Source organism: Sorex fumeus, unplaced genomic scaffold (assembly GCF_029834395.1).
Source record: "Sorex fumeus unplaced genomic scaffold, SorFum_2.1 ptg000037l, whole genome shotgun sequence".
Lineage (NCBI taxonomy): Eukaryota > Metazoa > Chordata > Mammalia > Eulipotyphla > Soricidae > Sorex > Sorex fumeus.
Window position 1 is genome coordinate 1,348,666 of NW_026606094.1, and position 24,621 is coordinate 1,373,286.

At 42.5% G+C, this 24,621-nt stretch overlaps 1 protein-coding gene across 3 annotated transcripts in view; it reads left to right on the top strand.

Moving 5' to 3' along the window:
- Positions 1 to 24,621, top strand: part of TNPO3 (transportin 3) — an 85,671-nt gene that overhangs the window by 24,131 nt on the left and 36,919 nt on the right. For 2 of the 3 annotated variants that reach the window (XM_056117989.1, XM_056117988.1), the window contains 7 exons: positions 6,836 to 7,036; positions 7,970 to 8,043; positions 10,444 to 10,600; positions 17,597 to 17,740; positions 18,931 to 19,106; positions 20,155 to 20,293; positions 22,149 to 22,295. In XM_056117989.1, the coding sequence (XP_055973964.1) occupies positions 6,914 to 7,036; positions 7,970 to 8,043; positions 10,444 to 10,600; positions 17,597 to 17,740; positions 18,931 to 19,106; positions 20,155 to 20,293; positions 22,149 to 22,295 (960 nt within the window). In that variant the 5' untranslated portion in view covers positions 6,836 to 6,913. Of the gene's footprint in view, positions 1 to 6,835; positions 7,037 to 7,431; positions 7,657 to 7,969; positions 8,044 to 10,443; positions 10,601 to 17,596; positions 17,741 to 18,930; positions 19,107 to 20,154; positions 20,294 to 22,148; positions 22,296 to 24,621 lie in introns of those variants that run through there. The other variant, XM_056117990.1, reaches the window with a different exon arrangement.

Here is a 24,621-nt window from a genome sequence, read left to right on the forward strand (position 1 = left end):
TCACTCCAGCCCCCCATTATATTTTTATTTTGTTTGTTATTTTTTTATTTTTATTAATGAGACACCATGAGGTACAGTTGTAGACTTACAAATTTTTGTGCTTGGGTTTCAATTATACAGCGATCAAATACCCATCCCTTCAGGGAATTCCAAAGATTTGTTAGAAATTCTGTTCCAGGGACTGGGAAGTGACTCAAATGGCGAAAGTGAGGTTCTGGGTTTAATCTCTGACACCACATAGCTGCCCCCGCATTGCTGGATATAACCCCTTGGTAAAAAGCAAAGCAAAATAGATCTATTCAAACATCAGTAAACTTGGCCCCTACACTCAAATTCAATGATTCTTCAGAAGGAAATACTTTTTGTTATGTTTTGGAGGTTGGTTCTGCTCTTTAGATCATATTGTCTCTCTAGTAGAGTAATTTGAGCTTTAACATGGTCAGTGGCAAAAAAATAAAACTGTGGGCATATACTTAGCCCTCCAAAGTAACCAGCAGATATCTGTGGGAGGTTTTCAAAGTTTTACCCACTAATTTTTTTCCATTATCCATTAGTCTTGCTTATCAGAATTATTACTGTGGTATACCAATGGTCACTTTCTATTTCCCCCTTCTGCATTTTTCTCTTGTTTTTGTTTTGTCTTTGGCTGGTGGTAAGGGGGGTGCTCCCTGAGTGGTCCTGGGGAACCATTAGGTGCTGGAGGTTGAACCCAGGACCTTTGCATACAAATGCATCTACCAGCCTTTTGAGCCACTTTCCCAACTTTTTGCTGCCCTTTACTGCCAGGTCTGACCCCAAAACCAACCAATGAACCAAAATATCTTGGAAATCAGGGGGGGAACTTCAAGGGCCGGACTGCTTGCCTTGTGTGTACAGTGCCCTGGGTTGACCCAGCGCTGTCAGGTGTAGCATGGTGTTGCACTGCTGGAGTTAGAGTAGCTGGGAGTGGGTCCCCCTCCCTGAAAAGATGCCTTGGGCAGAGATGTGATTCGCATGATATGGCACCTGCCTTGCATTGAGCCCAGCTCTGCCACGCCCCTGCACCTGCTGTCACCCTGCTGGCTCTTGAGCACTGCCATGTGTGGCCCCACACAGTCGGGCACACCCAGCAGTGCTTGGGGACCAGGTCTTCTGGGTTTGAGCTCAGGCCTCCTGCTTGCAGGCTCAGCCCAAACATTCTACAAACAACTTATTTTTAAATTTTTTTTTTTTATTAAAGCACCATAGCTGAGCCATGAAAACTTTCAGTTATTTCTCCAGTCAGTATCCACATCATAATGGACTCTTGGCTGTTTATTTTTGAGTAACGATTCAATTCTATCATGATTAGTTTTGTTACTAGAAAATTCTGTTTTCTAGTTTTGGATATTGGACACTTTTTCTGGTTGGCTCATGTCCTTTGAATGTCAAGACACGGTTTTATTGTTTTGCTTTCTTTTAACATTTTTATTTATTATTTATTATTATGGGGGGGCACACCTGATGATGCTCAAGGCTTACTCCTGGCTCTGCACTCAGGGATCCCTCTTGACAGGACTCGGGACCATATGGGGTGCCTAAGATTGAACCGTAGTGGGCTGCATCCAAGGCAAGTGCCTTACCCACTGTACTATAACTCTGGGCCCACTTTTTTTTATTTTAGAATTCCCGAGTTCTAAGTTTTATGGCATCAAAGAAATGGAAGTGCCATTTCTCTGCCCACCATAAACTAAGGACCTAGATGAAACCCCATGCACTGTAGCCCTGGCAGCCCCTTTAATGGGTGTCTGGATGTTGTGCCTAAGGTTGTTTTTAAAAATGTGGGGCTGGGGGGCCTGCTAAGATAAGGTAATATAGTGGTTAAGGGCTTTCCTTGCACATGATCGCCGTGGATTCAGTCCCTGGTACTCCGTATGGCCTTCAGAGCCAGGAGCAGGCCCTGACCACCACCAGGTGTAGTCTCAAAACAAAAAGGAACCAGAGAGAATAGCACAGGGGCTAACTGAGGTCCTTCTCCTGCCTGAGGCCAGTCCTGGTACAGTCCCCAGCACCACCATCTCCTGAGCACTGTTTGAGTCACCCTTGAGCACCGAGCCAGGAGAGGGCCGATCTTGGCTGGGTGAGCGCCTCCTCTCTCCACTCCCCACCACCGAAAAGATTTTTTCTGGATTGGTTTCCTTGTAGGGATATTACCAGGTTCTTTTCTCCCTCATAGCTGTATGAGGCATTTGACCTGATTTGCTGATTTTTTCTCTTTTTTTCTTTTTGGGTCACACCTGGCAATACTCAGGGGTTACTCCTGGCTGGAGCGATAGCACAGCGGGTAGGGTGTTCGCCTTACAAGCGGCCAACATGGCCGACCCGAGTTCGATTCCTCCGCCCCTCTCGAAGAGCCCGGCAAGCTACCGAGAGTATTCGATATGCCAGACACAGTAACAACAAAGTCTCCAATGGAGACGTTACTGGGCCCGCTCGAGCAAATCGACGAGCAACGGGAGGGCCTTTACCTTTACCTTTACCTTTACCTTTACTCCTGGCACTGGAGCAATAGCACAGCGGTAGGGCGTTTGCCTTGCACGTAGTCAACATGGCCGACCCAAGTTCGATTCCTCCGCCCCTCTCGGAGAGCCCGGCAAGCTGCCGAGAGTATCTCACCCGCACGGCATGGCCTGGCAAGCTCCCCGTGACGTATTCGATATGCCAGACACAGTAACAACAAAGTCTCCAATGGAGACGTTACTGGGCCCGCTCGAGCAAATCGATGAACAACGGGAGGACAGTGACTCCTGGCTCTGCACTCAGAAATTACTCCTGGTGCTGTTCAGGGGACCATATGGGATGCTAGGAATCAAACCCGGGTCAGCTGCAGTTCGGCTGTATGCAAGACAAATGCCCAACCCGCTGTACTATCACTACAGCCTCTGATTTACTGTTTTTTTTTTAATTATTTTTTCTAAAGTTTTTAGAAGGTGTGAATGAGAGTATTTTTAGTTTCATAGTTTCCTTTTCTACTTTCAGATAGTAATTGTATGTAATACGGTGATTTGTATTATAAGACTTTGTAGTTTTATCTTTGTTGTGCCTATCCTTTATAATTTGGGGTTTTTTTTTTCCCTCCTAATTTTTACTTAGCCACAGTGATTTACGGTATTGTTAGTCATAGTTTCAGGCATACAGTGTTCCAGCTGCACACCCATCACTAGTGTCTGGGCCTCCATCAAGAATTTGGGGTCCCTTCTCACTGGCCCACCCCTTTCACTTCCGTAGTTTCCTCCTCTGATGTCCTCGCTTGGATCTTCACTTTAAAGAGTTTTCAGAGGCTGTTAGTTGTCCCTTCTCCTTTGAGTTGGGTAGACAGCTACTGCTCACCTTTCTTCTTCACAGGTAGTCATGTTATGTACTTATATTTGCGTTTGATTTGTTCAGTACAGTCTCCCGGTGGTTCTTTCTGCTTTCGTTTGGATACTGTTAGCTCTTTTTGGTTCTGGGTCACACACATGCTCAGGGCCTATTCCCGCCTCAGTGCTTCAGGGCTCAGGAACCACTCGGTGCTGGGAATGAAACCCAGCCCTCCTGCGAGTGGAGCAGGTGCACAGCAGGTCCAGCTGTCTCAGGCCCTGGGGATGCTTTGGTATTTCTCAGTTTAGAGCCATTTGTTATCCTATTGTTTCCCCCCCCCCCCCCCCCTATGCTTTTACTGAAGCTGTAATTATTCAGGTCTTCTGGAATGTCACTGGATTGTCCTAACCCACTTATCTTTTGGGCTACTTTACTTCAGGTAACTAGTTAAAACCCAGGCTTGTTGTAAATATCTATCAGTGCTTTGGTTTTGCTAATTACTATTCTTATGTGGACATTAGGAAGAGTCCAGAGCTGTAAGCTATTGTTTATGTTTTATATATGTATTTATTGGTTTGGGGGCCACACCTTGCAGTGCTCAGAGTTTAGTCCTCACTCTGCACTCCTGCCCTCCTGGTGGACTCAGGGACTGTATGGGTTGCATACAAGGCAAGCGCCCTATCTCTTGCCCCTATTATATTTAATTATCAGTTTGAGTGAAATTTATCTTGAGTGAAATTTAATATATATATTAAATCATAGCTTTGATCGTGTTACTTACCTAGTTAGCACTGTAGCACTGCACTGTCCTCCCGATTTTCTTGAGCAGGCACCAGTAACGTCTCCATTGTGAGACTTGTTACTGTTTTTGGCATATTGAATACCTCATGGGTAGCTTGCCAGGCTTTGCCATGGGGATGGAATACTCTAGGTAGCTTGCTGGGCTCTCCGAGAGGGATGGAGGAATTTTACCCAAGTCGGCCGCGTACCTAGTTAGATAATAACTAAAAACTGGATTTTTTTTTTCATGAAGAAGGAAAATTGGCGTTAGTGGTACATTAATTCATTGAGCTCATGTATATTAGTTTTTGGGCCACAGACGGCAGTGCCGAGGACTTAACTCCTGGCTTTATGCTCAGGGATTACTCCTGGTTGACTTGGGGGACTGGGTACCAGAGGTTAAACCCAGGTCAGTAGCATCTAAGGCAAAAACCCTACATACTTTAGTATTGCTCTGGCTCCTCAGTAAGCATGTATTGAAGAATTTGAGATACTATGTTAGGGGCCTAAAGTATTTTTTAAATACAAAAGCACATTATATCAGATGAAAGTTCATGCTTATTTTCTTCCAATTTATTTGGTTATAAACAAAGTATTAGTTCTCTAAGTCTGTTACGAATTTCAGGGTCTCTATTTTCAGTTTCCTACACAACTTGTACAGGTGTCTTCCTTGACTTCTGTTTACCTTTGGAAAGACGCTGAAGAGTCCTGTTTTGAGAATTGCTCTTCATAGCATCATGAGAAATTTAGTGATCTCTTCATAGTTGACTTTATTCCTGCATTGCGATGAAATGGAGTTCGCATTTCCACTCATTTTATTCTCCCTTGCAGAGGCAGTTTGGTGTAGAATTGGATTAGAATTGGTCAGTCATTAAATGTTTCTAGTGTACTGTATGATTTGCTTATAAAGTTACTGTTCACAGTAGGACTCCTCTAACTGGCTAGTCAGAGGCTAAATTATTTGTGGTTTCCCTGTTATTGCTCTAAGTACATTTATCTTCTCCTGTGAGATTGATTTCTTTTGGTGGGGGGCCTCCCAGGCAGTCTTCAAAGGCCTCCAAATTGTACTCGTGGTGCCCAGGAAACCATGCAGTACTGGGGATCAGATGATGGGTTGGCTGCATGTAAATCATGCGCCTTACTCATGTAATTTCTCTTTGCCCTCCTCCTTTGAAATGTTAACTTTTTTGTTCTTTTTTTTTTTCTCTTGTTTTTTGGGCTATCCCTGGCAGTGCTCAAGGCTCTCTTCTGACTCAGCACTCAGGGATCACTCCTGGTGGGACTTAGGGGATTGTGCTGAGGTTTGAACCCAGTTTATCCACAAGCAAGGCAGGCACCCTGCCTGCTATACTATGTCTCTGGCCCCCTTTGAAAATAATTTTGAGTAGCATTTGTAGCACTTTGTCAAGTATGAATATATCAGAAAATAATTGAATATGTGAAATATTCACTCGATAGCAGTTTCTGAGTAAACCGTGGAAAACTTTAGATTGAGATACAGTGCGCTAATCCTGACATGCTTTTTAGGATCACTGGTGCTTAAGGGTTACCAGAGTCCCAGCCAGGGACCATGCAGCGCCCTTCTGTCAAACTTGAGCCCTGCATGGCACGTGCTTCATCCTATGCATATTTTCCTGGCCCTATTTTCTGTTTTACCGTAAGCAAATATTGTACTTTTAAGGCGTTTGCCTTGCAAGCAACCAATATGGCCGACCCGAGTTTGATTCCTCCGCCCCTCTCAGAGAGCCCGGCAAGCTACCAAGAGTATCTCGCCCGCATGGCAAAGCCTGGCAAGCTTCCTGTGACGTATTCGGTATGCCAGCCAGACACAGTAACAAGTCTCACGATGGAGACGTTACTGGGCCCGCTCGAGCAAATCGATGAATAACGGGAGGACTGTGACCATGACCGTGATTGTAAACATTGTAAGTCTGAAGCAGTTAAATGAAAATATTCACTCAAAAAAAAATAGGCCTTTAGAAACCAAAAGAAATGTTTATTTATAGATTTATTTGAATATCTTCCAGGCTCAGTTCTTTAAAAAAAAAAGTGTCATTGTTTGTATGTGCCTCTCCTGGCAGCCACAGGGGGTATATTCTCTCTCTGGTCCAGAATTATTTCTGGCAGGGCTCTGGGGACCTTACGGACATTGAACCTGGGTTGACTGCATGCAAAATAAGCGCCTTACCTGCTGTACTCTTTCTCTGGCCTCTAGAAACTTTCTTTTTCCTCTGTTTTTGTTTTCAAGTCACAACTGATAACAATACTTAAGGCTTACATCTGACTCTTCACTCAGGAATCACTCCTGGGGGTGAGGTGAGAGACTGGGCGGGGGTTGTTGGGGGATTGAATGGGGTGCTGGGTTGGCCATGTGCAAGGCAAGCACCCTACCAGCACCCTACCCTCTGGACTATGGCTTTGGCCCCAGAAGCTTTCTGTTAAGTCATTTTCTAAATGTTCCTCCTCTATACTCCTATTACATTTCTAAGTATCTCCGAGCATTGACCTATTATTTAGTGGACAGACTGTATTAGAGTGAGTGGAAAATAATGAGTGGAAAATACTTTTGTGGACGTAGTTGGAAGTACTGACTGAATTACTAAGTAATTTATGTTGTCAGCTTTTCTTTCATTGTTCTTTGGTATAAACATGTTCATGGGTGTATTGAATTGGGTGGCATTAATGTTGTTCAGAAAAGTAGTCTTATTCAAAGCATTTTTCTGTGATCTGCTTTCAGGTTCACGCATGGGAGATTTCAGACCAGTTGTTACAGATACGTCAGGATGTGGAATCATGCTATTTTGCTGCCCAGACCATGAAAATGAAGATTCAGACCTCATTTTATGAGCTCCCCACAGACTCTCATGCCTCTTTACGGGACTCATTATTAACTCATATCCAGAACTTGAAAGACTTGTCACCTGTCATTGTAACACAGGTAAATCCTGTGCTTCTCGTGTGAAGTATTAAGCCCATTTGGATTTATTTTGATTGATGTTGATAGGCCATGTGCGATAATGTTAGCAACTTTATTATAGACTTTCAGCTGTGTTCATATTAGAGTAGAAACTAAAAACTTAAATTATTATGATAATCTTAGCATTCATTTTGTTTTAACCCAAAAGTGGGGGAGGTGAGTGTAGGTTCTCACAAGTAGACATGTGTACCCCTCCTTTCCCCATCCCTTAAAATTGCAGATGATGCTTTATTATTGGTCTTGGTCAGAGGGCTGCATAGTTGCCTTTTTCAGGACTGATTGGCTAGTAAAAGTCTCATTAATGAAACAGTGAACTAGAGCATCTGGCCTTTCCCCCATTGGCAGGGGAATTCATTACAAAGGAAAACTGGAAGCTTCAGTGAATACATACCCACATATTCTCTGCCTGGCACAGAAGTGCCCTTGAAGAGGAAGGAGGCTTTTGCATAAGGCTTCAAGATGAGAAATGGAAAGAGAAGGGAAATGGCAATCCATTACTTGAGGAGTGAGTCAGTAGCAATGGCCTTTTGGCAAAGTGTAATTTTTCTGCCCATGAAATTCTATGATATTGTCAAATAAAAGTAAGTATTGATATATTTTGAGCGGAAACTATAGTCTGTTCTTTCTAACTTCTTTGTTTCGTTTTTAAATTTTAAAGGTTTACTTTTAAGTCTCAGCAGTTTGTAGCTAGCCCTGGAGAGTATATATGAACTTTATATACTATATTATCTATATAATATTGATATATATTAGATATAGGGGTGAGGAGAGGAGGAGGTATCAAGTCATGGTTATATTGTTGCGCAGAAATTTAGTTTCTTTGCTGTCTGATATTGAAGGTGACCCCGTTTCTGTCCATCTATTCTATTCATTCATTTTCTCTCTCTTATTCAGCTGGCTTTAGCAATAGCAGACCTTGCCCTACAGATGCCTTCCTGGAAGGGATGTGTACAAACTTTGGTGGAAAAGTAAGTGCCTTGTATGTTAATATTGGGAATGCCCATTAACACAGTGAAGTTGCTTACAAAAGCTGACATTTGGACTAAAAATATGATTATTTATTAACGGGTACCGTGGGTAGGGTGCTTGCCTTGCATGCGGCTCTTCCGCGTTTAATCCCTGGCATCCCATTTGGTCCCCTGAGCACCACTAAGGGGAATTCCTGAGTGCAGAGCCGGGGATAGACCCTGAGCATTGCCGGGTGTGGCCCAAAAAACATAAATTAATAGAAATTCATAAAAACACTTTCAGAATGTTTGAAGATTATATTGACAGTTGTTGCTAATTAGTTTTATTTCGTATCTGTCCAGGAACAGTATTATTTTTGGATACTTGGAGCTTTCCACTTTGAGTAAAACATTTTCTCCTGGCCTTGGCAAGAGAACACAATATTTGATTTCAGCTTTTGGCTATGAAACTTTAAAAAAAAAAAAGTAAATATCCTTTTTTTCTCCAAAATATAGAGTGATCTTAAAGACTCTTTTGTTTGTTTTTGGACCACATCCTGGAGTGCTCAGGGCTTTCTCCTATCTTTTTGCTCAGGGATCACTTTGGGTGGTGCTCAGGTAACCTTTTGGCATGCTGGGGATCAAGCATGGGTCGACCACGTGCAAGGAAAATGTATCCCCTACCTGCTGTACTGTTGCTCTGGCCCTGAGACTGCTTGTTTTTTTTTTTTCTTTTTGGGTCACACCCGGCTATGCACAGGAGTTACTCCTGGTGGTGCTCAGGGGACCATATGGGATGCTGGGAATCAAACCCAGATCGGCCGCGTGCAAGGCAAATGCCCTACCTGCTGTGCTATCTCTCCAGCCCCGAGACTGCTTGTTTTAAGAGGAAAAATTATTTACTACAAGTATTATTTTGAGACCATGCTCGGTGCTTAGGAGTGGCTCTTAGTGCCACGTGGGTGACCATGTAGTGCTAAGAGTTGAATACAAGCCTCCCAAATGCAGAGCGTATACTCCAGCCCTTAAGGAAATTTTTGTTGGGAAAATTAACACGTGTTGAATAAATGCCAAGAGTGTGAAAGCTTTCGAAGTGAAAAGTAAATTTGTTTTCTCTCCCTATTCTTAAATTTCCTAATTAACTACTATTATGATGGGCTGAGTTGCTCTAGACTTTGAGCTGTTTAAAATACGAACCTGGGGTTGGAAAGAGTACAGGAGGTAAGGTATTTGCCTTGCAATTGCCTGACCCAGGTTCGATCCCTGGCATTTGATATGGTCCCCCAAGCATCTCCAGGACTAATTCCTGAATGCAGAGCCAGAAGTAATCCCTTAGCATCACTGGTATGACCCAAAAACAAATATTATTGTCCCATATGGGGCCAGAGCTATCTTATGGTAGCACTGTAGCACTGTCCTCCCGTTGTTCATCGATTTACTGAGCAGGCACCAGTAACATCTCCATTTTGAGGCTTGTTACTGCTTTTGGCATATCAAATACTCCACGGGGAGCTTGCCAGGCTCTGCCATGCAGGCAGGATACTCTTGCCGGGCTCTCCAAGAGTGACGGAGGAATCAAGCCCTGGTTGGCCGCTTGCAAGGCAAACACCCTACCCACTATGCTATCGCTCTAACGATATCACAGTATGTAGGGCATTTTGTCTTGCATGTGACTGACCCAGGTTTGATTCCTCAGCATCTCTGAGCATTGTCAGATGTGTCCCCCCAAACTCCCAAAAGTGCACATACTCTCATATATATGTGTGTGTTATATGTTTTTAAATATATATGTACATAATATATGAACATATATATTTTCTCATCCAGTGTATTTCTTTTTTTTTTTTTTGCTTAATACATTGTAGGGTTTTTTTTATATATAACGGATATCTAGTTCATTTCAAATGACTTTTTCACTCTGTACCTTTTATATACTGTTTGTGAAGGAACTTCACATTCTCTCCACAGTTTTTCTGTTACAGGTGTACTGCAGTGCTCACCTTTGTATATTTTACATGTCTATATGAGATTTTTCTAGGCGCTAAATTTTTGTTTTTGTTTGATTTTGGTGTTTGGGCCACAGCAGTGCTCAGAGTTAACTCCTGGCTCTGTGCTCAGGGATCACGCCTGCCTGGCAAAGCTTGGAGAAATGTATGGGATGCTGGGAGTCAGCCCGGGTAGGGTGTGTTTAAGGCAAGCACTTTATCTGCTGTATTATCTATCCTTCTAGTAGTAAATTTGAGGAAGTGGAATTACTAGGTTGGAGGTATGCAAGTTGAAACTGATTTTAAGATATCGTTCAGAATTATTTACATACTTTTCTCTCCTTGACACTAGTGAGAACGTTGCTTTTGTTGTCATGACTTATAGCAGTTCTCTTATGTGACTCTAAAGACCTAATATCTCCCTTTCATTTTCCAGATATAGCAATGATGTAACTTCTCTGCCTTTTCTGCTGGAGATCCTTACAGTATTACCTGAAGAAGTACATAGCCGTTCCTTACGTATTGGAGCTAATCGGCGTATGGAAATTATAGAAGATTTGGCCTTCTACTCTAGTACAGTAGTATCTCTATTGGTGAGTAGGTTAGAAAAAAATGGAATTTCTGTGTAGAGGCAGAAGTCGTCATGGTGGTTTTGTATTTAGTTGCATTATTGTGAAATCTTTTTTGGGGGGCTAAATCTGGCAGTAATACTGTGGCATGTATATTTCAGAATACTTTTATAAACTACCTTTTGGCTTCTAAAGTAACATAATAAAACTAATATCTCCATTTTATGAATGAGAAACAGATTTTAGAATTATACAAAAATACCCCTGAACTGTGCTGGTGTTATGTTCCTATTTTGGGCTAAAAGAGCAGATTTGAAATTTCAGATTTTTCACTGTATCTTCTACAAAACCTAAAACATTGATTGAATATATCTGCCAGATCCTGACCTATATGGTATTGATTCAGTCCACATCCCATTTTTAGGCCTTTAGATCTAAAATACATTAAGCCCAGTGTTTTTTTTTTTTTAAAAAATACATGGTTACAGTAGATTTTTTTCAGGGATTTGTTCCAGTGCTTCTATCACATCATATATATTTTATTTGGAAAGAAAAAATGGTTTAAAATTGTATTCAGGTGGCTGGAGCAATAGTACAGCAAAAAGGGCATCTACCTTGCCCAGAGCCAACCCCGTTTCAATCCCCAGCATCCCATATAGTTCCCCAAGCACCGCCAGGAGTGATTCCTGAGTGTAGAGCCAGGAGTAACCCCTGAGTATCACTGGGTGTGACCCAATAAACCTAAATAAATAAATAAATAAATCACATACATACATACATACATAAATAGATAAATAAAATTGTATTCCATTTGGGGCAGAACAGCAGGTAGGGTGTTTGCTTTGCACCACGTGGTCTACCTGGGTTCAATCCCTGGCATCCCATATAGTCCCCGAGCACTGCCAGGAGTAAATCCTGAGTGCAGAGCTGGGAATAACCCCTGAGCGTTGCGGGATGTGACCCAATGTTGTTAAGAGACTGACTGGTAAATTATTCTAAGTTAGGGCTGGAAGGTTAGTAAAGGGCTTAAGGTGCTTGCCTTGCCTTCAGCCCACCCTGCTTTCACCCTCGCACTGTATGTTGTCCCTCGGGTGCCACCAGGAGTGATTGCTGAGCACAGCCGTGTGTCGCTCAAAACCACCCCTCATGTTCATACAGAAGAAGAAAGGAAATTATTCTAAGTGTAATGTCTGGTTTTTGGAGGGAGGCCACACAGTGCCAGGAATCCATCAGAAGACTTAGCTCACTCTAGGCACGCACTCTGACCCTTGGAGCTGTCTCCCTCGCCCCAAGTTAAATGTACTTATTTTTAAAAATTAGTATTATATGCCCAAAAGTAGAGAGAGAGTATTGGGGAAATTGCCTGCCATAGAGCCAGGATGAGAACTGGGATGGGTGCGGGGGTAATGTGGGCATTGGGGGTGGAAAATAAGCACTGGTGGAGGGATGGGTGTTCCATCATTGTATGGCTGAATCTCGAACATGAAAGCTTTGTTTCTCATGGTGATTCAATTAAAAAAAAATAGTATTATAGAAAATAAAGTCAAGTGAGTTACATTAAATTCTCCAAGGTTATCTATTGTATGTTTTTGTACGTACCATCCCCTCTATGAATGTATTTATGTATAGATTTCTTATTTTTAATCCAGATGCTGTTATAGTTACCCTGACCTCCTATAGTCTGGGTTTTTTTTTTTTCCTTTTTGGGTCACACGCAGCAATGCTCAGGGGTTACTCCTGGCTTTGCACTCAGGGATGCCAGGGATCGAACCCAGGTCAGCCACGTGCAAGGCAGAAATGCCCTACCCGCTATGCTATTGCTATGGCCCCTGTAGTCTGGTTTTTAGATACTCAGCTTCACCTTTCCATTTCACTGTTTCCATGGCATCTAAAAATCCAGATTACATTTACATTGCCTAAATTGGCCCTAAAATATGCCTGACGTCATTTTTCTAAATGATTTTCCAGTCTAGAATCATGCCTTGTATCACAGTGTCGGGACTTTTAATCATAATACGTCTTTTTTTGCTTTCTTTTTTATGCTGATTAGTACTGATTTGTTGAAATATTGAGCCAGTTGTTTAATAGAATCTTTTACCTGCTAGGTTTTCTGGTATCCTTATTTCATTTGACTTGTTTTCCTGTTGTTTGTATGTCTAATTGGAAGTCAATTCTAAAGCAGCCCTTCTCAGTATAGATTCCTTAAGAGAATTAAGCCTTAAGAATGACTTATGGGGCTGGAGCAATAGCACAGCAGGTAAGGTGTTTGCCTTGCACGTGGCCAACCCGGGTTCGATTCCTAGCATCCCATATGGTCCCCTGAGCACTGCCAGGGGTAATTCCTGAACGTAGAGCCAGAAGTAACCCTTGTGCATTGCCGGGTGTGACCCCCCCCCCAAAAAAAAGAATGCCTTATGACATCCATCGCATATAAAGAACTCTCTGTTTTAGCAATGATCCTAGCTATATACCATCCTTAGGATAATTGAGAAAACAGTCACTCAGTTCATTTTCTGCAGTACTTAGTTCTTTCCCAGAATCGTGGTTAAGGAAGACCAAAAGGCTTGCTGGATTAATTTGAAAAAATTAAACATTTGGCTGGAAGTTATACAATTCAAGCATGTACTTTAAGATGCATGTTATCAGAGGATGCTGTATTTTGGGGTAATGGAAAGGTACTGGGCCACACCCAGCAGTGCACAGGACTTATTCCTGGCTTTGTGCTTAGAGATAATTCTTGTTTTTCTTTTTTGGGTCACAGCTAGCAATGCTCAGAGGTTACTCCTGGCTCTGCACTTAGGAATTATTCCTGGCGGTGCACGGGGGACCATATGGGATGCCGGGGATTGAACTCGGGTCAGCCACGTGCAAGGCAGACACCCTACCTGCTGTACTATCACTCCGGCCCCTAGAAATAATTTCTGATATGGCTTTGGAACCACATGTAGTGCCCAAATATGAACCTATTTGGACACATGCAAGCCTCCAACTATCTCTCCAACCTGATAAATGTTTCTTTCAGTTTATCTTGAATTAGTAATGAAGATGAGGATAGTTGACAGTGATTCTTATATTTGTGAATCATATTTTCCATCGTGGTTTGTTTTTTTCCATAACTTAACTTAACTTCCATATGTCACATTTTATGTCAACCTTTGTTTTATGATTGTAAGTGCTTGTTGACTCCACTTTCCTTAATCATTTTATGCAGAACAGGGTGTGGAGCACACACTTGGTTGTGGTGTAGGCAGCAGGCTCTGACGCATGTTGCCTCCTCTTGGTGCCTGCTCGGCTCGTGCCGGGTCAGCTTGATGCTCAGTGTATTTGTCTTGTTTGTCTTGTTTTCTCTTCTAGGGTGTTGTGAATTTATGGCTTTTCAGTGATTGAGGGGCTCCACAAAAGTCATATGTTTACTACTTTAAAATAACATGACTTGGAGTCTCTGAAACAATTCTTTGCTCCCCAGCGCCGCTAAGATTACAGTTATTGATCCTGTTACCTCCTTGTTGCAGATCTAGGATCTGTTTAGCTTCTCTACTAAAATTACCATAGGTTCTTTATAGTATCTGAGTAGTGGGGGTAGGGGGGGTCACACCCAGTGATGCTCAGGGGTTACTCCTGGCTTTGCACTCAGGAATTACTCCTGGCAGTGCTCCGGGGACTGTGGGATGCTGGGGATCGAACCTGCTTTGGCAAAAGCCCTAGTATTGCTTTAACCCCCGTCTGGGTACATACTTAGCATAAAAGTAAGTAAACTGGGGCTGACGCAATAGTACAGCGGGTAGGGTGCTTGCTTTGCACATAGCCAGAACCTGGGTTTGATTCCCAGTATCCTGTATGGTCCCCTGAACACTTTCAGGAGTAACTCCTGAGTACAGACTCAGGAGTAACCCCTGAGCATTGCCAGGTGTGGTCCCCAAACCAAACCAAACAAAAAAGTAAGTAAACTCCAACAGGAGTTTATAGTAACCAGGTATTTAGTAAGAAAACAAGTTCTAAGGAGTATAGAATGAAATTATTGCAGGAGCAGTTATTTCCTCCAAGATTGAATTAGAGTTTTGAGAGAAGAACCCACCTGCCTCTCTCAGGTCTAGGGCCAGACCCTGACGGAGGTTGGGCTCTGGCAGAGAAAACATTGAGACTTTTTTGACTCTAGAAATCCAGGAAGCCAAGAAAGTCGAGGCTCAGCCTCTCACCAGAGGCTCTGAGTCTCAGCATTTCTGGATGTGGGAGGATGCTGCTTAGAGAAGCTCATTTCTCTGGAGCAGAAGCACCTTGCTAGGGAACCGTTGGTGTGGGGCGCGGGGAGTGCTGGGCAGTGGGTGTGAGAGCAGAGCCCCAGTGCGCTTGGCGCTTGGTCCTGGAAAGCTCCACTTTCTTCTGCAGAAGGTGATGAAGCCCACCAGAACCAGGAAGCAGTGCCCCTTTTCTCTGGGAATTTCTCTGCAGGGTCTTTGCCTAGCTGAACCACTGATCATTGACCCTGAATTAATGCAACTCCATATGTCTGGTCCTCTTCTACTTTAGGAACCAGATACATTGCTTAGAGTTCTGCCCAGTGAGAGGATCTGCTGTCATTACAGTCTCCAAGTAGGACCTGTCAAGCAGCTGTCTGCCTTCATAGGCACTAGCCGACTGTGCAGGTCCATGTGTTAGTCAGCTTTGTTTTTTTTAGTTATCTGGACCTGGTTCTCCGGGGTCATCGAAGCCCTAGCCAATCAGGGAGTTCAAACTCAATACATCAGGATCCTCCATGAGCTGTATTACAGATTCACTACCAAGATCTCACCATTCTACAAAGAAGTGATCATCCATGTCAGGAGAGGGGTTCGACAAGGTGATACTGTTTCACCAAAACTCTTCAGTGCCACCCTTGAGAATGTCATGCAATGACTGAAATGGGAAGGAATGGGAGTGAAGATAGATGGTCGGCAACTATACCACCTCCGCTTTGCTGATGACATCGTTTTAATAACACCAAACACCAGCCAAGCGGCACAAATGCTAGCCGACTTTGACCATGAGTGTGGAAAGGTCGCATTACAGCTGAATCTCACAAAGACAATGTTCATGAGAAACAGTTTTGTTCCTGACGTTCCATTCACTCTCAGCGGAACAACCATCTCTGAATGCAACAGTTATGTGTACCTAGGTCGAGAAGTCAACATGACGAATGACCTGGCACCTGAGTTGTGCAGGAGGAAGAGAGCAGCTTGGAACGCCTTCAAGAGTGTTGAAGAAATAACTAAGAAGACGAAGAACCTCCAGCTCCGAGCACATCTCTTCGATTCCACTGTTCTTCCTGCATTAACCTGGGCCCTACGAAAACAGGATGAGAACACTCTTCGGGTCTCTCAAAGAGAAATCAAAAGAGCTATGCTTGGAGTATCACACTTCACTCAAATGAGAGAAAGAATCCGGAGTTCCGACCTCCATCAATGCTAAAGAATCAGGAACGCTGTCTCGTTTGCCAAGGCATTGAAAATCAGATGGGCTGGACACGTAATGAGATTTAGAGATGACCGCTGGACTAGAGCCATTACCAACTGGATTCCACAGGACATCAAAAGATCACGTGGATGCCCACCCACGAGATGGTCGGACTTCTTTGTCAAGACCCTGAAAGATCGGTTTGAGGCTCTTCATGTTCCTAGAACGAGCAGATGCCATTGGGCTATGCTAGACGCAACAGGGATGAATGGAGACGTTAATGGCGCCCGCTCGAGCAAATCCATGAGTTAACGGGATATCAAGTAATCTGGACCTGAAGACAGCCTTGCCCAAGAGTAAAGGTTAATGGAAAACTACAGAGGATCGGCCAAAGAAAGCTGCATGAATGAGTGTTTTAGGTGATCAGTGTCACAGACCAGATTAGGGTGATGAATTAGTGCAAGAAGAGCTGGTGTCAGAGGAATCTGGGTTCTTTCGGGGAAGAAAGGGGAACCTGCACCTGAGTGCTTCGGGATCATTCCTGGCGGTACTTGGGACCATCTACAACACGGGGGATTGAACCTGGATCGGTTGTGTCTAGGCAGGCACTTGATGCCCTCTGCAGTCCAGGAATCGGAGCGTTTCATGCAACTTTATTGCATTTTCCAATGAAGGTACAGCTTTCACCCTGAGGGACACTTGGAGACACTAGGAGACAGCGTACTTCCTCCACTCACAGAGGGTTGGGGGGTCTCGAGATTATTGTTTGTTAGGTCCAAGCAGATGTCTCATTTTAGCATCCTATGTAACAATTGTCACAATGGAGACATTACTGGGCCCGCTCGAGCAAATTGATGAACAACGGGAGGACAGTGACAGTGATTCTTAATCTACTGCTTGTCACCTGAGAAACTCGGTGTGACTGAATTCAGCTGTTTGTCAGTCAGGAAGCCACACAATCCCGTTCTGTATAAGGGGTTGACGGTGTGAACTGTGTAGCTGCAGCCAAAATAGTTGCCTTTAGAGCAGCAGAGGAGGGATTCCTGCATGCAGCCAGGAGTAACCCCTCAGCATCGCCAGGGTGGCCCAAGAACAGCAACAAATATCATTTCACTGACTTTATTTTATCTGCTTTATAAGCTACCACGTGGAGTTTGCGTTTGCCTTCAGGGAGATGGCATGTTTGGTAGAGTCTTGGGTGATGAGCTGAAATGTTTGTAAGCTTTTCATATCGTAGTGTGAAGAGCTTGTTTCTAGCATCAAAATCAAGTGGTTAGATGAGTATTACTTCAAAGATAGTTCTGTTGATAAGAGTACATAAGCAGAAGCTAGAACTAAGAAACAGTTATTTTGGAAATAGAACTGAAACCTCTATAATTCAGATTCCCAATTGCGATAGTAGAGATAATAATAGAACCTATCCCTGGAATTCTAATGGAAATTCAATAATGTTAGGGAGTGTTTACTACTTACAAAGGACTTTTAGCTGCTAATTATTATTGTGGTTGTCATCTTCACTATAAGGTGGGGTTATTGCAGTAGTGGTTTAAATATAATGATTGATGTTATTTGTTTTAACTTTTTTCTCAGATGACCTGTGTAGAAAAAGCAGGAACGGATGAGAAAATGCTTATGAAGGTCTTCCGCTGTTTGGGAAGTTGGTTTAATTTAGGAGTTTTAGACAGTAACTTTATGGCTAATAATAAGTTACTAGCACTCCTTTTTGAGGTTTTGGTAAGTAGCAACTTTATCAAAATTTTTCTGCCAAATAGTCACTCTGAGTAGCTAATCTGGGCTACTGTTTTCAGATCACTCTGGGCTACTGTTTTCAGAACACTGGCCTAGTGTTTTCAGATCACTTTGCTGTGATTAGAAAACATTAAATGGTAAGAAAGCAAGTGTCCTTCTTGTTGCCAATCACCAGAGTAAGGTCTTCGCTTTAATACTCAGAATGTTGTTGGATTAAAAGGAGAAAGCAGTCTAACATGCTTATTTGCATGTTAAAATTCAGTTAACAAAATAGCCATTGGTTTCTCTTCCCCTTGTTTTCAAAAAATTGTGTTTTTAATAATATTCATTGAGTCTTAGAGGTAGTTATTGATCAGCTTAATTATATCTTGTACTTTAGGTAGTTTACTTTGCAGGATATGTGCAGGATAGAGTTGGTTTTTTTAGGGACTAACAGAGTAGATTACATCTTTTCATATATTTGGTACTTAAATTTGAAAACAGTAGTGCCTCGAATAGGACTGTTTCAGGCAAGTAGATGCTTGAAGAGCTGAGCACATGGTTTCTCTGAGGGTCAGTCCTAGTACCACCTGGTTCCCTCTGAGACACCACCCACTCACACATGCACACACGGGAGAGTACAGCTCCCTGGGGCTCAGCCATTGGTCTCCAGGCCTGGTTGTCTGAGAATCTGTAGGAGGGTCCCCTAGGCCTTCTGAGCACTGCTTGAGATTCCCTCCCCCTCGCTCCCTGCCTCCCAAAAACAAACACAAAAGACAAACATAGTGATGTTTTGGGATACCTTGGTGTGTATAGTTACAAATCCTTGGAATTTGTTGAATCCTTTTATTTTGATAGTGTATGTGTATCAGGAAAAATAAAGATTTTCCTAGACTAAAATAAGGCAGGAACCATGGCATGCTGTTTGGATGGCCTGGTAGTGAAAATACCCATGGATTTTAGAAGTCATGTGGCATGATTGTGATTCAAAAATTACAGGTCTGCTTGGCATACAGAAGTTATCAGAATCCAGCCTGGGAAGTGATAGCTATTGTCTCCTTCAAAGCCATGATCATTTGACTGTTAGGTTTATAAAGTATACTTGTTCAGAAACAGATGATAATTGGCTTCTTAATATTTGAATTACGAAGCTCAGTGATCATAGTTCTTACTTCCCTATTCCTGTTACTGATCAGCAACAGGATAAAACCTCATCCAACCTTCATGAAGCTGCTTCAGATTGTGTATGCTCAGCTCTCTATGCGATTGAGAACGTGGAAACTAATTTGCCATTAGCCATGCAACTTTTTCAAGGAGTTCTGACATTGGAGACCGCCTATCACATGGCTGTGGCACGTGAAGATTTAGACAAGTGAGTATTTCAAGTTGTCCTAGCTTCTGTCTGGTGTTCTTTTTCTTTCTTTCTATTTTTCTGTTTCTCTTTTTTCTTTTTTTTAAACCCACGCTTGTTGGTACCCAGGAACTCCTGGTTGTGTTGGTGTGGGGGAATCCCACCTGGGCTTCCTACACGAGTGTTCCAGCCCTTTGAGTGTCTCCCCAGCCCTCGGTCTGGTGTTTTGAATGAAATTTTTGTTACTCATCTAGGCATTATGATTTGTTGTGACTCTATGTAAATAAACAAGCTGCATTCTAAAGATCCTAAATCTGGAGTGGCAAATTAGATGTAAAAAGAGAGGTGATAATCATGGAATTGTTGGGAATTGAATTCATATATTGAATTCATATATTTGTGGATTTTGTTTGATTTGAGTATTTTTTGGGCCACGCAGTGTTCAGGTCCTAATTCTGGCTCTGCACTCAGGGGTCACTCCTGGGGGGCTTGCAGTCGTTGGAAGTCAAGGATTAAGGCAGCATCAGCAGTGTGCAAGCAGGTGCCTTACCCATTGTCCCTGGGTTCAGATATTTTAGTAATTGAGGGTTGGTTGTCTTTTTTTGTTTTGGGGTTTTTTTTTTTTGCCACACCCAACAATGCTCAGGGATTACTCCTGGCAGTTCTCGGAGGACCATATGGGATGATGGGGACTGAAACCAGTTTAGCTGGCTGCAAGGCAAGCACGCTACCTGCTTTACTATCGCCTCAGCCCATAATTGAGAATGTTAATATATGTGTATGTGTGTCTGTATAAGCAAATTAGTTAAATTCTCTCTCTCTCTCTCTCTCTCTCTATATATATATATATATGCACACACACTCAATAAATATAGGCAAATTATTTAAAGTATATATATATTTATATATATTATAATGTAAGGAAAGGTCATCATGGCTTTTATAATCCAGTGTAAGTAATTACTCTTCCTAAGGTTGAGGGTCTTTTTTATTTCTTTGAGTTATTCTGCTAGTCCAAATATAAAATAACAGAATTTCTGATTCGGTTCTCATTTCTCTTTATTTACAGAGTTTTGAATTACTGTCGTATTTTCACTGAACTATGTGAAACTTTTCTTGAGAAAATTGTTTGTACTCCAGGCCAAGGTCTTGGGGACCTGCGGACCCTAGAACTGCTTCTTATCTGTGCAGGACATCCGCAGTATGAGGTAGAGTTTATACTAGGCTAAAGCCATTGTTCTCAAAGCTAAGTGAAGTGTAATCTATGTTCAATATTATTTACATTCCTTGGTGTGTGTGTGTGTGTGTGTGTGTGTGTGTGTGTGTGTGTGTGTGTGTGTGTGTTACAATGCCAGGAGTCAAACCTCACATTCAAGGCAACACCTAGCATAATTTTGGGGGCCACACTGATTCGTGCTTAGGGGTCAATCCTAATGGCACAGGGGAACATACATGTTGTCAGGGTTTTAATCTGCGCTGACCTCATGCACGGCAGGTGCCTTAGCCTTTGTACTATCTCTCTGAAGCCCTGTATTGAGTTTCTTAAACAATTATATTTAGATTTCTACTTTAAATTCTTTTTTTTCCCCCAGAATTTTTTTTAAAAAATTATTTTTGGCCTACACCAGTGATCCTCAGGGTTGACTCTTGTCTCTGTGGTCAGGGATCACTCTTGTCAAAGCTTGGGGAACTATATGACTTGCCAGGAATCTAACCTGGGTTGACCACGTGCACGGCAAATGCGCTGTCCATTAACTATGACTCCAGCCCTTAAAAAAATTAATTCACAAATAAAAAAGTTTTAAAAATTGTTAATAACAAAATTTGTATAAATTGTTTAGCACCCAGGAATTTTTTTTTAATTGTATATCACTTGGCAGTGTTTATTCTATTTTGGCTTAAACAAACTATATTGCTGGATATTAACCCAGCAATAGTTAAGGCTGTGTAATACTAGTGATCAGACGCTGCACATACACGGTATTGATTTTAGTACTCAAGTCGTATCTCTAGCCCCCAGTTTTCCTATCTAATGGAACAGACTGGTATGCACACCGTGAGGAATTCTTTAGAAAGAAAGCCTACTCCCTCTGACTGACTTTGCTTGACATGATACCTTCCAGTACCATCGTGATGCAGTATAATACGACTTAATCTTTTCTTACAGTTGCATAATATTTTATTGTGTATGTGTAGTATGACTTCTTTACCTGTTTATGTCATTGGTCCTGTGATTCTTTTATTTGGCTGGGTTCGTTTGGGGGTTTTGTTTTGTTTTGTTTTGTTTTGGGGCCATAACTGGCAGTGCTCGGGTTAGTCCTGGCTACACACTCAGGGATCACTCCTGGTATTGCTCGGGGAACATACGGGGTCCTGCAGGATCAGACTGGGTCGGTCATGTGCAAGGCAAGTGCCTTCCCTACTGTGCCGTCTCTCTAGCCCCAGTCTTGTGATCCTTGATTCTTTTTTTACCACATAAAGGAGAAGAAATGTTTGCTGTAATCCCATTAGTATATCTCAATTTGGATAAAACATATTGGGGTGTATTATTCTAATACTGTAATAATTTTTACTGCCCTTAACAGTGTTATATATAAGCAGTGACAAAATCCCAGGTTTTTTTCTTCTCTTCCTCATTCAAGTAGGGTAAATAAAAGTGACACAGAGTTGGTATGTACAGAGATTTACAGATGGTTTGTCTGGTAAGCAGTGTACTAATCTCTAGCCTAAATGATTTCAGAATAGAGAAAGATCTTTAAAAAGATTTTTTATATCTTTATCTATTTCTCTAAATTCTGAATCCAATATATTGCCAAATTATTCTAGAACTAAACATGGAATGTAAAGCTTGTCATCCTAAAAGGAATTTGGGGCCTAGTGTGGGAAGATAATTGGAGAAGGGATAATAATAAATCTTTAGAGAAAGTCAGATTTTTAATTGGTTCCACTTAACGTTATTTTATAGTCTTTCTTTATGGTCCCAGTAATAATAAAGCTGTCTTATTTCATCCTTTTCTGAGCCAAATAAGCCATCTTTTCTCTTTCTCTCTTTTACTTTAACAGGTTGTAGAAATTTCCTTTAACTTTTGGTATCGACTAGGAGAGCATTTATATAAAACTAATGATGAAGTAATTCATGGTATCTTCAAAGCTTACATTCAGAGGCTGCTTCATGCCTTGGCTCGACACTGCCAGCTGGAACCAGACCATGTAAGATCCCTTCTCTGCTGCTCCACTTCTCTTAAGTACTAATTTGAAAAGTAACTATAAATAGTGAAGAATAAAGACAATGAAATCTGCAGGCTCTTGGTCACCCTATAGCTTACACTTAAGTTAATACCAGTAGAATGGAAACTGTGAGGTCTTCAGAGAAAGAAATTGGTTCTGCTGAGCCAGTGACTTTTTTTTTTAATCCCTCAGAATTTACCTTAATAATTCTGCTGAGGGAAAAAAAAAGTAGGTACTTTATGTACAAAACATCCACAAAAGTAGAAATTGGTGAACCCTCGTTAGCAGTTTAAGAAGAGTTGCATAAATTAGGTAGATAACATTATTAGACAGCTGTTGAAATTAATGAGTATTGGGGGACTGAAGGGTCAGGCATTTGCCAGGGTTCACCCGGAGTCAGGAACACCCTCTGACTCCACCACCTGTGACCCCAAACACCGTCTCCTCTGTCCCCCAAAAATGTAATGAGTGTTGGGGTCAGACTAAGTTCAGGGATCAGGAGCACATGTCTTATATGGAGAAAACCCTAGGTTTGATCCTTGGCACTGCATGCCCCTGCCCTCACTTCTCAGCATTGCCTGTCATAGCACTGGGAGCCCCTAAGCACTTCTCAGACCAGGCTTAGCCTCATCTGGAATAGCCCTTCTCCAGCACCGATGGCGGAACTCCACTGTTAAAATTGATTTGCTCAAGTGGACACCAGTAATGTCTCCATTGTGAGACTTGTTGTTACTGTTTTTGGCAGCACACCACAGAGAGCTTACTGGGCTCTCCAAGAGGGACGGAGGAATCGAACCCAGGTTGGCCCCATGCAAGGCAAACACCTTACCTGCTGTGCTATCGCTCCAGCCCACTGGAGCAATAATAAAAACAGGCTACTGGCATTGATGTACTTGGTATGCTCAGTGGAAACACTCAAATGTAAAATTTTATACTGTTTTTAATAGTGTAAAAAGGATGGTTGGGTTAAACAGTGAAATAAACGTATGTGAATTTTGAGAAATACACATATTAACTTCCCACCCCAGCCCCATATCTCTTTATAATATTTATGCTGTGATTTAATAATTTATGTGTGTGTATGTGTGTGTATATATATCTTATTTCACTGTATCACTGTCATCCCGTTGTTCATCAATTTTCTCAAGCAGGCAACAGTAACGTCTCCATTTGTCCTAGCCCTGCGATTTTATTTTAGCAAGTGCCACATTGGAGGCTCTTTCAGGGTCAGGGGAATGAGACCCATCATTGTTAATGGCTTTTGGCATATCGAATACACCACGGGGAGCTTGCCAGACTCTGCCGTGCAGGCAGGATACTCTCGGTAGCCTGCGAGGTTCTCCGAGAGAGAGAACTAGACAATAAGAGGTCTTGGTCTGGGAGCTTGGTTTTATAGTCTCTGGGTCTTGGCCATTGATGGGATTGCACGGCACCGGGGGCAGTTGGTAGCTACTGGAAGATGGGGGATCTGGGTGGAGGAGGCTTAGTCCCGATCCGAGCAGGCTTGGAGATCTCAGCCCCGGGTCCTGCACAGCTGGGTTCCTCTGCCGGTTCCTTCATACGTAAGGCTCGTCCAAGCGTGTGTCCTATTTGTCTAATAGAAAATTTACAGGAAATGAAAGTCCATTGGAAAACTCTTCAGCCCACTGCTTTGTTTTGTTTCTTCAAATTTCATAACATTTAGTTTATCATCTTGATTGGTTGACTCTGTTTTACCCCAGGACCTGAAATACGATTTTTACTACTGCATATAGAATTTGACTTGACAGTTATCTTCATATGTTAGCATTGTTGTTTGAGTTGGCTATTTTTATGTCTACAGAACCTTAATGCTGATCTAGCCTGCTGGTTTTCAGAGCTTATTCTTTTAAAACTGGGCTTGAGCCAGAATACAAGGGGTGAGGTGGACCCTTGCATGGACTACCCAGATTCAATTCCTGGTACCCCATATTTTCCCCCTGAACATGCCAGCTGTGCCACCTCAGCCCCTGAAAAAAAAATTAAAACCTGAATACTCTTTTCACCTCCTTCCTACTTAGAAGCCTGATGATCTCTAGTACAAATGGCTCTTGCTTGATTGCCTTCGTATTTCCTTGCTAGGGAATATCTTATTTCTCTTTGGGGGGCCACACCCAGCATTGCTCAGGGCTTTATCCTGGCGCTGCACTCAGGGATCACTCCTGTCAGACTCGGGGACCATATGGGGTGCTAGGAATCAAACATAAGTCAGCCATGTGCAAGGGAAAGGCCCTACTACCACTGTGGCACCACTGTTTGCTAATTTCATGACATTTCCCTTATGGTGAAA